Below are 16,195 nucleotides of genomic sequence, written 5' to 3'. Positions count from 1 at the left end.
CTCCCGTCCGAGACGGGTAACTTTTCAGTCGGACGGGAGGAAAATTGTACTTCCACGTCCGTGTGTCGGGCTCTCGATAGTAGCCCATACGGCATACCCAGTATTCTCATCGATCAGCTTCTTCTAGATGTTTTATAAAATAAACGAAATGTAGTATACCAATACGTCTGACTTCGACGCGCTTATGCTACTGAAACTGTGCAACTGTGTGACGCTGGAACGCAATGCAAGCGAGACATGTAAACACGGGTAAACAGGAAGTCGCTCATACTAGTAAATCTCACAGTAAGCGAGATTTGCGCGATATCAGCCAGTGATATAAATATAAAGATATAAAGGAAAGATATAAAGATATAAAGGATATAAAGGAAAATGAGGGCAACTCCACACATCGGCTCTACCAAGACTGTTTAGTATTACGATATGGTGAATAAAAGGATCATTGCATTTATTTTGTGTGGAATATCGAATACATGGCGAGACACCGGTGAATCCACAGGTGCCTGGGTTGCCGGTTTACATGCATGTACACTGGCAACCCAGGCACCTGTGGGTGAATCGATAGTGCTTTGACCCTAGTCATGTGATTTTGGTCCCCGGTAAACCGGTTTGTTGATTGAGTGATTCGTCTTAACGGTGTTTTGGAACCAAAAATGGGGTTCCTTCATCAGTCGCTCTCTTGTTTTGTATCCCATCCATTTGGTTGTGCGATGAAGTCATCTTCGTCCTCGAGGAGGAGAAGCCAGATTCGTTATTGAGAGAGTTAGCCACTATTGACTGACTCTATGCGATCCGGTGTGTGGAGTCATATTATAATTAACATGACCCAGCATCGACCTGAGTTTCTGGACGCTTATAAGGATTTTTGTTTTAGGGCATATTTTGAGCGTTGCTAGTGCTCGTTATGTTAACAGTAAATGTCGTACTTATCTGTCAACGATTAGTTTGTTTTAGGCATTTAAATCGATTATCCGAACTTTTAGTTTTGTGTCAATTTTTCGTGGACTTTGTAATAGATTTCGGGTCGATATTGGTGCCTGCTTTCCGGTGTTTGAAAAGCATGTTGTGAAGGGCTGCTTAGAGAAATAAATCTGTGTTTAGCCATTCCCAGGTTTCATGGTTTCGTTAACAATATTTGCTGTAAACGGCCTTTGAAATCGGTTTGGTCTGAGGAGAGTATTGTTTTATTTAATTCATGCCGCCAACTTTGATTACTTATATGGCAGCTCTCTCAGTTTTTGATTTTCTTTGCCAGATAATGTTTTTTGTATTGCTCAGCAATCTTTTCAGTTTGGTTGATTGTAGTACCAATTCGATGACAGATTGCATCTTGGTTTTATACGATAAAGGGGCATAAAATGGAGACAAATTAAAAAAAATTGTTTCCCCGTTGTTAAAACCGCTATCGTGAAACCTTTTAACTGTTTGAGCGATATGGGCAAAGTGTGTTTGAATTAACTAATTAATTAATTAGAGTGTTATCAGCATTGTTATTGTAGAAATTTTGTATTCAAGTCCGAAATAGAATTCATTTCAAACAGTGGAATTCAGTTCCAGTTTGTTTGTAAGATCATAGTTAATACTCATATTGAAAATAAAGTTGTTTACAGTTTGAAGTACATAATGGTTTTGTGTTTTTTGAATGAATGGATTTGTCAAAAATTCAGGACAGGCAACTTTCTGGCAGGACTGGCAAGTTTTGAAAGTTACCAGTCCTGTACCAGTCCTGATGTCTGGCAAATATTTTGGCCAGTTTCCAACACTGCTGTATGTTATCTAAAAGAAATTGCTCAAAATAGTCAATAGAGATAGAGATAGAGAAAGTTCTAATTTCCATTTATGGTTGACTTGAAAAGGATAAAATAAAATTACTTTTTGAGGAAAAAAATAGAGTGGTCAATTAAAAGAGTGGTCAAAGTGATAGGGTTTTTATGGTAAAGCTGGGCTGTAAGATTCCTCATGTGCTATTTACAGCAATTATGCAATCTGTGTAAACAGCGCAATGAAAGTTACATGATTCCTTATAATGCTTTTGATGAGCTTGAACTTCTTAAGTTTCAAACATTTGTCTCTTCAGTGTGCTTTCTCTAAGTATGTACAGTCTCAACTTATTCAACAGAACTCACTTACAATGTTAATCAAAGATAATATCCCCCTTCTTCATCAATACATGTGTCACAAAAGGTTATTCTCTACATAACACAGCAGAGCTCTGTCAACTGTTGAGTTGCTTGTTCTTTCAAAACTGCTGGTCAGACAGCTTTAATATTTGGTTTACAAGTCCCTAGGATGACCTAAGTGAGATAATTTCATAAAGTCAGGAAATACTTAATTTTGTATCCATGTCTATAGTAGCGTCAGGGACTTTGGCCCTATGTTTCAAAATTGGTAGAACGACATTGACTTATTTTATACATATGTACATCAATTTTTGATTTTATATAATCCAATATGGCGGTGTGAAGGCCATTGTGTTACAATTTTTTCATGTTCTTAGCCATAAGTCAGGCACGTCTTAACCAATTTTATACAAAGTTAGTATAACTTAGGACATTGACTCATGTCATACATATGCATGTTGCTTTGTTTTATTATAAAATTGAATATGGCTGTGTGGCAGCCAAGTTTTATGTTTCTTTTCATGTCCAGAACCATAACTCAGACATGTATCAACTGATTTTATTCAAAGTTGGTACAAGGACATTGACCTATGTCCTAAATATGCATGTCAATTGGCTTTACAATCCAATGCAATATGGCTGCCTGGTTGCCATTTTGTTATGATTTTTTCATGTCTGGAGCCATAACTCAGATATGTATCAACTGATTTTATTCAAAGTTGGTATAAGGACATTGACCTATGTTATTCATATGCATATCTATTGGTTTCACAATCCAATGCTGCCTGGTGGCCAATTTGTAACAATTTTTTCATGTATAGAGCCATAGACATATTTCTACCAATATCATTCAAAGTTGATACAAGGACATTGTCCTATGTCATGCATATGTACATCAATTTGTTTCACGATATGTAGCAAGTATCATGTCAATTATTGAATTGACAGAATTAGGCTGATATTTCTAGAAATACTACATCGAATTTCATGAAACTTGGAAGAGATGTTATTCTCACAATGCTTGAACAGTGAATAAGGACATTTATCAGTGTCAAGTAAATTTATTTGTAGTTGCATAAGTAATTAACTTTCCTAATTAGAGTGATACTGCATCAAATTTGATTAAACTTGTACAGATGTTGATCTCATAGTGTTGTAAATATACTTCAATGACACTTGCGCTATCATTTAAATTAATTGCTAATTTGCATTTACATAGTAATGCCTGCATCACATGTGTCAAAGACGAGTGTGATGTGGCTCACAAACGCACAAGCAGCAATACAACCCCACCAAGAGGTGATATTTAAGCAATAATGCACCCCCTCCCGGCCCATAATGGACGAAAGCAAACTTTGTACGACATAATGTACGAGGCGAAGCCGAGTACATTATGAAGTGCAAAGTTTGCTTGAGTCCATTATGGGCCGGGAGGGGGGGCATTATTGCTATTATTTTATAGTTTTGGCAATGCCAGTGAATTTGTAGTTGTAGAAAACGAATAGAAAAGGAAATTTAAACTGAGTTTGAAGCCAGTGAGCGTCGTCCAGCATGATCGGCCCTGAATCCACACTGCACAGTGCACTGCACTGAACACGCACGTTCAGCACAAAAATGACCAGCACTTTCACGGTTCAATTTGAATTGAAAAACGATGTATTTTCGAAGGAAATGAAAGTAACTGCATCCCTACCGTCTATATCAAACTTGAAACATCACCTTTAAATATCATGCCATTCAAAAGTCGACACGGTGAAATGCCAGAGATGGAGAAAACGGAATGTTCATGAATCGACATCAGTATGATCAGCGAGCTGCATGGTATCAGCTGATCAATACGATCATTATTATGTCGCTAGTAGTACAGCATTCATTGCTAACGATATCAACAGAGTTCAACATTGTTATTCAAATGTTTATATTTCAATAATAATTGTGTCTATAAATTTAATTTTCGGTGGCTTCTTGAGAAGAGCTATTTTATTTCAGCGAACGACATAACTTGACGTAAACGGGTGCTTGAAAGGTACATGTTGACAAACATATACTGAGGGTTTCGGTACCGTCGCGATATCGAGAACAAGGCAAGGTAAAATCACAGACATGGAGAAAAAACGATGAATGAAAGTTGTCTCCGATTACAGTCAATGCATCAGAATTAGGTGGCCGAGATGTTAGATCAACGGAGAGTCCACGGTCGTCATGATTGTTGGTAGTAGCTGACCTTGGACCGAGACTTTGAATGGCTCCGTAGTATGTCAGTAGACACCTCCGGTTTTTTACATCCATGATGACAGCAAGCTGCCGTTGTTGGCTCGTTTATGGCTGGTTCGAGTAGCCTTTCACGCTTGCATCGTTTACATGGCCACTGACATGCATAATATGCCATGTGTCAAACCCAGTATCGTCTAGGAGTTTGCAAACGTACTGAGTTCTGTTTCACCTATACGGCAACGAAGCGAACCATGTTGTAAGCAAACGTAGGATACAACCAGCGTACACTGAGCGCCAGCCAGACAGACGACAAATGCGTGCGCGAGGACTCAAAAAATGTGATAAATCGTACAGTAAGACATTATTATCAATATTGTGCACGATCATCAAGATTTATAGTTTTGTGTATTACATGGTTTATCCGATATTTTCCCTCCTTTGAAATGCGCAGTCCTTTTTTCGTTTTCCAAAAAAAAAATTTGCTCGCTGTGGGGCCGCAATGCTGAATAATGGAATACATTATCAGTAATAATGTATGGATATGACGTCACAAAATTCACTGGTATTGACAAAGCTATAATATAATGGGGATAACCTCAGATGATACCATTTTACAGCTATACATGTACTCTAATGAATTCTACAACACCCATTTCTTTACCAACAGGAGCTTCAATGGTCTTACAAAGTCTTGTGCAACATGGTCTGATTACGTGGGAGTATGGTTGGACCTGTGAGCGGAATGATAGAGAACATCTTAATTTGCAATGTGGATTAGATCAAGCTGACATCCAATCCACACTGCCTAGAGATTCCTTTGATTCGGTGAAGTGCCATTTCCAAAAGAGCCAGAGTTACATGCAAAGTCTACAAGCAAGCTTGGATAAGAGCCAAGATGTAAATGGACACAATTGCAAAGTATGTGGTCGAGTATTTAAATGGAAGGGTGAGCTAGAAAATCATGAATTAATTCATGTAGGTCTCAGACCATATGAATGTGAAAAGTGCGGCAAAAGATTCTCACGCAAAGGCAATCTTAAGACTCATATGTTAACTCACTCAAATATCAGATTGTTTGAGTGTGAAGTGTGTAGCAAAACATTCACACAGAAGAGCAGCCTGAAGAGACACTTTTCAACTCACTCAAATATCAGACCACATGGCAAAACATTTACACAGAAGGACTCTCTTAAGACTCATATGTTGACTCACTTAGAGGACAGAACATATGAATGTGAAGTTTGTGGCGAAACATTTCCACTACTGAGCAGTCTTAAGACACATTTGTTGACCCATTCAAACATTGGACCATATGAATGTAAAGATTGTGGCGAAACATTTACACAGAATGACTCTCTTAAGACTCATATGTTGACTCACTTTGAAATCAGACCATATGAATGTGAAGTGTGTGGCGAAACATTTACATGGCTGAGAGGTCTTAAGACACATTTTTTGACTCATTCAAATATCAAACCACATGAATGTCAAGAGTGTGACAAAATATTCACTCAGAAGGGCAGCCTGGAAACTCACATGCTTACTCACTTACAGCTCAGACCTTATGAATGTGATGTGTGCCGCAGAAGATTTACTCAGAAGAGCAGTCTTAAGACCCATTTGTCAAGCCATTCAATGATTAGACAGCATGAATGTGATGAGTGTGGCAATATTTACACACACAAGGGCATCCTTAAGATTCATATGTTGACTCATTTAAAAATGGGACCACATGAATGTGAGGTGTGCGGCATAACATTTCCATTGCTGAGCAGTCTTAAGACACATTTTTTGACCCATTCAAACATCAAACCACATGAATGTCAAGAGTGTGGCAAAATATTCACTCAGAAGGGCAGCCTGGAAACTCATATGCTTACTCACTTACAGCTCAGACCACATGAATGTGAAGTCTGCCGCAGAAGATTCTCACGGAAGAGCAGCCTTAACACACATTTGTTGATCCATTCAAACACGGTCCCTCCACAAAAGATTAGACAGCATGAATGTGAACAGTGTGGTAAAATATTCACAGACAAGGACATCCTTAAGATTCATATGTTGACTCATTTAAAAATGGGACCACATGAATGTGAAGTGTGTGGCAAAACATTTCCATTGCTGAGCAGTATTAAGACACATTTTTTGACCCATTCAAACATCAGACCACATGAATGTCAAGAGTGTGGCAAAATATTCACTCAGAAGAGCAGCCTGGAAACTCATATGCATACTCACTTACAGCTCAGACCACACGAATGTGAAGTGTGCCGCAGAAGATTCACATTGAAGAACAGCCTTATTAAAAGACACATTTGTTGATCCATTCAAAGATTAGACCACATAAATGTGAAGTGTGTCACAAAACATTCACACAGAAGAGCCACCTTAAGACTCACATGTGGATTCATCTGATCAATAAACCATATGAATGTAAAGAGTGCCGCAAAACATACACACAGCAGGGCCATCTTGAACAACATATGCAGACCCATTCAAATAGACAACTTGAATGCAAAGTGTGTGGCACAACATTTACTGCAAGGAATAATCTTATGAGACATATGGTAATCCACTGTGATGTCAAACCATACAAATGCAACAAGTGTGATGAAACATTCAAAGAGAAGAGGAAGCTAAAACAACATATGAAGACCCACACAAGTAGCAGCACATATGAATGCACAGAGTGTGGTGAGACATTCATACACAAGAGCAAGCTAACGACACATATGAGGACCCACTCAAATATAAGACCACATGAATGCAAAGAGTGTGGTAAGACATTATATATAAGAGAAAGCTAACAACACATATGAGGACCCACACAAATATCAGACCATATGAATGCAAAAAGTGTGGTAGGACATTCATACACAAGAGCAAGCTAATGATACATATGAGGACCCACACAAATATCAGACCACATGAATGCAAAGAGTGTGGTAGGACATTCATACACAAGAGAGAGCTAACAGTACATATAAGGACCCACACAAATATCAGACCATATGAATGCAAAGAGTGTGGTAAGACATTTATTCAAATGTGCCGTCTCAAGCAACATATGAGGACCCACTCAAATATCAGACCACATGAATGCAAAGAGTGTGGTAAAACGTTCAAACTCAAGAGTGATCTTAGTAGACACATGTTGTCACATTCAAATATCAGGCCACATAAATGCAATGAGTGTGGAAGAACATTTAGCCGGCGGAGTGTTCTTAGGGCACATATGTTTATCCATTCTGAGGTCAAAACATACCAATGCAATACAGATGAGTAAAGACACTTGAGGACCCACATGAATATCAAACCATTTGAGTGCAAATAGTGTCGTAAAATGTTCACACTGAAAGAGAATATTCAGAGGCACAGTTTGACCCATTCAAATATCAGACCTCATGAATGCAATGAGCGTGGCAGAACATTTACCCTGCAGAATAATCTTAGCATTGTGGCCTTACAGTGAAGACATGTTTCTGTAAGGCTTAGTCACCTCTGTCAAAATCTTCGTTTTCCTGATTGCAAGCAAAGACACCACTGACAAAACAACTTCAGTTTACCACAGAGGAAGAGGACAAAGAGTACAGAAGAATGTTGTCAGGAGATATGAAAACGAAAAATTTAGCAAGAACCTGCACGTCAATGAATGAACAGTCTACACTGGTTCATCGAAATACACAAACTGATTTTGAAGGCTTCAGTGATGCACCAGATGATAAGTAATAGTCAATATTGTTCCATAAATTTATGTACACAGCAGTCACAAAGATACAAATTGATATGAAAAATAATTAAATCATAGTGCGAACTCTGAAAACACATGGAGTTGTTGAATCAATGTGAAAGGAATATGAGAAAGCACTTAAAGACATGAAAGACAAAGGCGTGCCAATTTGAAAATGTGAATAACCAACTAAACTGTTTTTGTTCACTGGAGAAATGGCATGATATTAATTAAACCATTTGATACATAAAGTGATTAAAGAAGATAAAGTTATTACAGAACTAAAACAAATGTTACAGATACAAAGAAATCATATTGTTAAGCATTATACTCTTCACAAAGTATACATGTAACTGACTGTGTATTTATCATGGATATGTAGATATACCTAAACTGAATGGAGATCAGAGTTAAACACTATAAGGTGGATTGACAGTTGAAGAATGTATGGAAGCATTGAAAGGTTTGAAAAATAATAAAAGTTCAGGTTTAGATGGCTTTCCACACTGAGAGTTTTTATAAGATGTTCTGTGTGACACAGGGAAATTTGTGACGTGGTCAGTAAGGTAATATGCATTTCAAAAGTGAAAGATTTAAACTTTTGCTCAAACTTTCCTCAATGAAACTTTCCACCATTCTCTTACCAGATCAAGAACAAAAATCAGGGGTCACTGTACCAGACAGACAAATTACCTAAAATTTCCCAATATTTGAAATTCAAAATGGTCGCCATCCCTGTGTTAATTCTATGGGGAAAAATAAATTTTTGATTTTTCAAATTTTTGATTTTTCGAAAAACTGAGACAGTAAAAACTTTTCTTTTATGAAGAACTTTAAAAAATGAGACCCCACAAGTGGTAGATAAGAATAGAATTGATAAAATTTGAAAGCCTGTCTTGTCCCCAAGGCGTCTTCTACAAGCTGTCCATCCAGGTGGATTCTCAATAACACAAGAACAGGGTAGTATCGAATGTTAGCTAAAACAAAATAAAGACAGGCAACTTTCAAAGAACTGACGACCAATAACCCTATTAAACACGGATTATAAGATTGCATCAGCAGTGTTAGCCAATAGAATGAAAATTGTATTATCTGATATTATCCATGAAAATTGAAAGGGGTTTTAAAAGGGCGATTTATTAGGGAAAATACCAGACTCGTCTTTAATGTTTTATCCGTTGCCAAGGAAAAGAAGTTGCCAGGTTTAATGCTGTTGCTGAAAAAGCTTTCAACTCAACAGAAAGAGATTGTATGTTAAAAGCATTGAAATATTTCAAATTTGGTGAAAGTTTTGTAAATGGGTAAAAATATGCTATAGAAATAAAAACAATTTGTAATTAAAAAATTATTTGATCTTCACAGAGGTGTTGGACAGGGTGTACTCTGTCACCTTATTTGTTTAGTACAGCAGTTGAGCTTTTGACATAAGCCAGAAAGAATTCCTGCTAAGTTAATATGCTGATGCTTCGTTTTGACTGTTAGTTGGCTCACAAAGGTCATTGTAGGAGGTCCTAAATATATTAGAAAAAGTTTTTTAATTGCTGGTCTCTATTCTATCTCTGAGAAAACTAAAGGGATTTGGTTTGGTTCAAAAGCCTGTGGCGGGGAACATCTGGAAACGCAATAAAATATTAAATGGTCTGACGAACCTTTCACTTTCCTTGGAATCACCTTTGATGCAAAGATGGAAGATTTATATTACTTGCCAGTTATCAGGGCAATTGAATGCTTGTTAAGGCCCTATAGCTTTATCGTTTAGCATTATTTTCTGTGATTTTCCTTCCAAACTAAAACAAGTTCATGGGAATGTACTCATTGAGGGGTGTTTATACAGGTAGAATAAACTGTCCACTGGGGCTGCATGTGCAATTTTGAGCAAGATAAATAATAAATGTTTGTCCAAACATAAAATGGCGCCCTCGTACAAATAAAGCAAAAAGACAGTATGCAGTGCATATATGCATTGGATTCTCCACAGAAACAACAGAGTGGTCCAATAAAAAACATTGTGGTGAATGTTTTCCACCGAGACGCCATATGCTATGTTTTCTTTGTAAAATTACCAATTTTCAAAAATGGCGGGAAATCAAAATAACAGTTAAAATTTAAATTAAATTGTCCAATTTTCCAGTGGTAAAAGACTATATCCTTTAAATCTGTATAATTTAAAGAAAACCAGAGAAAATAGAAAGTCTTTTTCAGGTCGACAAATTTCAAGAGTTACAGGTACAGGGGCTCTTACTTTGTGCGGCAAAATATGTGTGTTATCAAAACCATGGCAATACCGTATACATATTATGTCAGTCTTACCTATCATGTGCACAACTCTTTTAAACCAGATATGAACTGAAAATGCTCACGTGTTTCATTATATATTGCATTTATGTGCAAGTTTGAACCTTTGCTACATGCTTTGCTACATTTAAAGTGTTATGATCAACACAATGAATTTCACCACAGATCAATTCTAAAGGTCATTAAGTATTCAAATATGTAATTAGCTGAAATAAAAATAATTAATTTCTTTGAGTACTGTCATTGTATCACAATATAGCATGTGTAATTACCTTTGGTCAAGTCCTTCAAGCTCTATATGCCAAACCGTGAAAGCTTGTTAGGTATTTATGCAAATTATGAATTAGCTGACATGAAAATGCAAAATGACTTTCAATACTGTTATAACCTGGTATAATGATCAATGTACACAGCATGTTTCGCCAAATTTTATCAAGTAAATGCCAGTATATATCCCTAATTTGGAAGGTTCATTAAATATGCATATTGGGAATTGGCTGAAAAAAATGTCAAATGACTTTCAATAATCTTGTATCATAGTATCTTTAATGTACATAGCAAGTTTTGCCAACTTTGGTCAAGTCAAAACAGATAAATATCGCTAATAAATGCGGGATATCGGACCGCAGGCGGGCGAAGAGTGCATTATAAGCGCGCCAACCCAAACCCACTGCATGGACATCACATTACGAAATCGAAGTCCAAAGTCAACTACGTCATTGTTAGAATAAGAGAGTTTTCCATAACACGGGAGCATACCACCACAAATTTTGCACAGATGGCGTTGAATTGCACTGGCATTGAAAAAGGGTGCATGGGAGCATGGGAACGCGGGCAGTTTCCCTCGCTATGGGTAGGAAATGCATTGAGCAAGACACACTTCCGGGTTCGCAAAAAAACGAGGATCCCATTTACGGGGCGCTCAAATATAACTATTTGCTGTGATACATAGCAGAGGCGTATATGTTTGTGATGCTGAGAATAACATCAGTAAATAAATGACGGTTTTAAAAGTTGATGTTTTTTGCGATGAAACAGACTTCTGAAGGTAGCTCGCTTGGGGAACACGTCATCCCGGCCGCTGTCCGCTTTGACCCCAGTAATTCACACTGGTTTTGGTCAGCCCCAGGTACCCAAGTCACTTCGACCCCGTCACACTTTTGCCTACATGTCCACGGAGACGATTCAACATGTTCCACAACAAAGCCAAGACAAAAATTGAAAATATCAATAAAATGGCTTCACAAAGGCTGAAATACACGATACTCGATGAAGTATGAAGTTTATGAAATGAAATCAAAATTGACAACACAAGTGTTTGTCTCGGGTAATACCACTTGAAGTTGAACTATTCTACAGACTGTTTTTTCCATACAGTGCAGTATTTGTCAGTGACAAATTAATCTTTGCAATACATTTTTTTGCGATGAGCTGGAAATTTGATTAATATCGAGTTAATGTACATAAATATTCCGTTATTTACTGGGACACGTTTATTTTCTCGATCCGCTATCTGCGGACTACGTGCTGAAGTACATTGACTGTTCATGTCAACGATCGTTTCTCCCTCTGCAGAGTTTCTGTATCCCGTTCAACAACGCTGTACCTCGATCACACGATAGTGACGCTATGTAGCTGTGCAGTATTGAAACTTATCATAAAATGGCCACCTCGTCTAACAGTAACACGTATTGTCGGGATTATCGTACGGAAAAAACACTGCAAAAGTAAGACTTATGAATCTTCATCAGAATTGAACACATCATGATTGTACGCGAGTATCAACCGTGAATGCACGTTGAGCTCGGCAGTTACACAAGCATGGTACGCTACATGCATAGCCCTACGAGTATGGCGACAGTGTCCGGCTTTGGCTACGCCGGGGGCTACGCCGCCTACCGGAGGTGGGAGGCGGCGTAGCCAAAGCCGGACACTCTCGCCATACTCGTAGGGCTAGCTACATGCACTGCCGCGATGCCGATCGTATGCATTCCAAGGCCTATCCCGGAATTTGTTTCACAAACAACCTCAAAGGAGAGCAAACATACTTCTATGGACAATGACGAATACGTTTCTTGGCGAAGCAAAATCAAAACAGTGCAGAAGTACATGAAGTAGGTCATGGCCTTGGACTCTGTGCACGAACCTGATTGGACACTTCAATACCTTTGACCCAAAGTTATTATTCATCAGCACTTCCATGCCATGAGGCTAGGTAGAGAACGTATTAGCCCTGCGTACGATGCTGTGTGTTCCGCTACAGCTAATAGCCCCGCTCACCACAGCCCTGCAAAGACCCGTACGTAGAGTTGGTGACTTCAAATCCATTTTTGGACTTGACGTAAAAAGCCAAATTACTGCCGAAATTCAGCGTTCTTGGGCCCAAGTCGTATCCCTGCCTACCTCAGCTACTCGATCGCTTCCAAAAATGCCAGTCTTTTATTCTTTTTTCGTAAATAACCGTCGATGTCGGCAACTCTCTCGCTAGCCCTGCGTACGTACGCAGTGTACGCTGTGCATTCCCTGTGTGCGTTCCTAACACACAGCGTACACTGAATTTCGGCAGTATTTGGCTTTTTACGTCAAGTCCAAAATGGATTTGAAGTCACCAACTCTACGTACGGGTCTTTGCAGGCTGTGGTGAGCGGGGCTATTAGCTGTAGCGGAACACACAGCATCGTACGCAGGGCTAAGAACGTATGTACTCATTTCTGGCGATCGAGCAGCGAGGGAAACAATCAATTACCAAGGATAAAGCTAATTTGCTAAACGATATTTTATCTTGAATAGTGAGTTGAATGAGTATAAAATATCATATTTTTAATGTTCAATACGAGGTTGAAACACGGAGGGACCGTGGTTGAAACCAGAGCTATCCAGCTGTAGCCAACCTGGACAAGCACTTTTCACAGCGCCCTCAAACAGTCGATTGTTTTCACTTGTCATACGCGGCGTAACAGAAAAATTAAAACTTTCATAACTTCATTATATCCAAGCCACGCCCACCAAAACCTTTTCAGTTCTAGCCATTTGAATTCTGAAGATGTCTACCAAATTTGACTGAAATACGTTCAGCCGTTTTTGAGAAAATGGACCCACAGACAGACAGACAGACAGACAGACAGACAGACAGACAGACAGACAGACATCGCTGCGACATATGCTCACGTGTGTGAACACGTGAGCAAAAAATGAATGACATTGTATGTAACTTTATATGGAGCAAAAGACAAAATTTAAAGTTCCATTAGCTGTATCTTCTGGCGATTTTTCCGTTAGTTTTGATTAAAATGATCACTGGCTCATGTTGAATAGCCTGTCAAATAACAGAGAATCGCATATTATTCGGAAACATTACGTGCCCTACAACTAAATAAGATGTGATTTTAGAACGATAATTTCAATTTTTGTCCGGACAGAAATACAAACTCTGTTGACACGCGGATTGCAACGTAGGCATCGTTCTGCACCTGCGCGAGCCATTTACAGCAATTTCAAAATAAATATTCATTACTTATGCCCGGTACTTACGTCGTAGTCCATTGTCCGAGCACGTTACGGAGCCAGATGTCTGGCAATCCACGACGTAATGTTGTTTTGATCCTGCAATAAACGTGAACTTGTACATCTCGCGTGATCACAGCGTCACCATATCTGCGTTCTCCCCAGCACGCTGAGCATGCCAGACGTCAACAAACGAGCTCGGAAGGGCAACATTTTTGAACAAAAATTAGCAGTTTTATGTGGCTATAACATCACTAATCATGTTTGTTTCTTCGTAAAACAACATTTTGCAACAAATATGAGCCTCCAACATGGAATTTTCCGAGGTAAAAAATGGTCAAAAGTTACAAATAATGGCCCTTTAAGAGACTAAGGTTATGCTGTGACGTGCGAAATGATGGTCTGAACATGATAGATTTGTCAACATTAACTAGCTCTTTACATGTTACCGAGATTCATCAATGTGTGACTAAGAAAGTCAAAGCAAGGAATTGTTTAAGGCTGTCAGTGGATTTAGTGGACATTGTCTCCACTACTGTACCCCGCCGATTGCAAGGAACGTAGCATAAATATATTTTTGTCAAAATAAGTTCTTGAAAGATACTTTGATGTCATGGTCTAATGTTTTGAAATAGCTGATTCAAGGTCAAGAAGATAGTGATGCAATATCACAGTGTATTTGGTCAAACCCAAACATTCAAATCGATAATTAAGCAGCGCAATATGGTAAGTTGCACAAATATGGCATTTGTAATTTGGAAGATTTTCTGGACTAAAATCGATGTTTTATGACATTCAATGAATGTAGTCATAAATACAATATACCACAGTCACAAATGTTGAAATTCTCAAGTATTATTGATGCTATTCGTAGGCAATTGAAAGCCAAAATAAAAAATAAAACAAAAAAAAAAGCTTATGCAGGTATCTTGGGTACGGCAGAGATGGATACATTGTATGCGCGTTATTGTACAACTTGGATACTTTGTTGTCCTCTTGAAAGTGTTCAGTTTTGTACTTTGTCCAATCTTTGAATGTACCATACCACACTCCCTGTTAGTGTGAGGTGAGTATAATAAAGATTGATTGATTGAAAAACGTCTTTCTCTTCACTATTCGGCTTTTGTACGACTCTGCAACTACTGGAGTCGTATAATTGATCTGACGATCAAATATTATGTGTTTCTTGGGCTAATATGGATGATGTTGAAAAAAAAATTCAAAATGAGGTCATGCCCATTTCTTCTTGGGTCACAAATAATACGATTTCCATCAACACAACTAAAACTAAATGTATGGTTGTCACTTCACGTCCAAAGATTTATTGTTTGAAGAATTCCAACGTTATTTTAAATGTGCGTATAAATGATTCTGACATTTTTAATGTTTTATCGCATACTCTTCTTGGTGTTGAGATTGACAGTACACTGAGTTGGGACACTCATATTGACACCTTATGTAAAAAATTCTCATCTAGAATTGGCGTCTTGAGAAAGCTACGTGCTTTGACTCCACTTCCACGTTCTTCTTATAGTTTATAACGCCACTTTTCTGTCAGTATTTGATTATTATTGTATTGTATTGCACAGTACTGTAGATTTCCCATAATTCATTGCAATTTGTATCCTCGGAGATACCTGAGTGAAGTCTACAAAGTCTCTCATGTGTAGACAAATTCACAGGCTATTTATCAAAATTTTGAAAACGTACTTTTATGCACACCATTCTTCTTAATTCTCATTTTAAATAATTTGGAAAATTATGCATAATTGAGAGAGGAGATAGCATTTTTGTGAAATTTGCCAGAGATTGTGTCCTCAGCCATACAGAATAATGTGATGGAAAGTAGGGAGACATAGTTGCACCTGTTTTATGAAACAAAAGGATATTGATTTTTCCAATGGAAATGACAAAAGAAATTTACATGCTAAGTTTTCTCAGAGTATGACTCCTTCAGTTCGTCATAACTTGCTGCCTAAAAAGTATGGCATTTGTAGTACCTGCAGAATGTGACTTTTATGGTTGTTTAGTGGTTATTTTCAAACTTTCACTGAAATATCTAAACGTACTTTTACTAGATATTATTTAAAAATTATTCTGATGCTGCACACTAGTGCTTACATGCAGAACTGAAAAGTTTTTAGAAAAGTAACCTTCAAGGATACAAATCAAAGAGTATTGTGGGTAATTTATTGTACTGTGTATTGGGCAACACAACAAAGACCAATATTCTAAGAATTTATAAGCTTCAAAAAAGAGCTGCTAGGGTCATTCTAGGTGTTGATTTATCTGTGTCTTCCCGAGTTCTCTTTTTATGTCAAAATTGGCTACC

At 38.0% G+C, this 16,195-nt stretch overlaps 2 protein-coding genes across 2 annotated transcripts in view; both read left to right on the top strand.

Annotated features, from left to right (window-relative positions):
* LOC139133517 (zinc finger protein 585A-like) overlaps positions 1-10,963 on the top strand; it is a 65,972-nt gene extending 55,009 nt beyond the window's left edge. Inside the window, exon 9 of the mRNA XM_070700163.1 lies at positions 5,002-10,963. Within this exon, the coding sequence (XP_070556264.1) occupies positions 5,002-6,656 (1,655 nt within the window). The 3' untranslated portion in view covers positions 6,657-10,963. The remainder of the gene's footprint in view (positions 1-5,001) is intronic.
* Positions 1-16,195, top strand: part of LOC139133518 (zinc finger protein 420-like) — a 70,875-nt gene that overhangs the window by 34,232 nt on the left and 20,448 nt on the right. The gene's annotated exons all lie outside the window — the stretch shown is intronic.

Source organism: Ptychodera flava, chromosome 5, assembly GCF_041260155.1.
Source record: "Ptychodera flava strain L36383 chromosome 5, AS_Pfla_20210202, whole genome shotgun sequence".
NCBI lineage: Eukaryota > Metazoa > Hemichordata > Enteropneusta > Ptychoderidae > Ptychodera > Ptychodera flava.
The sequence above is the reverse complement of the archived record's forward strand: the minus strand, read 5'-3'. Positions and strand labels throughout refer to the sequence as shown.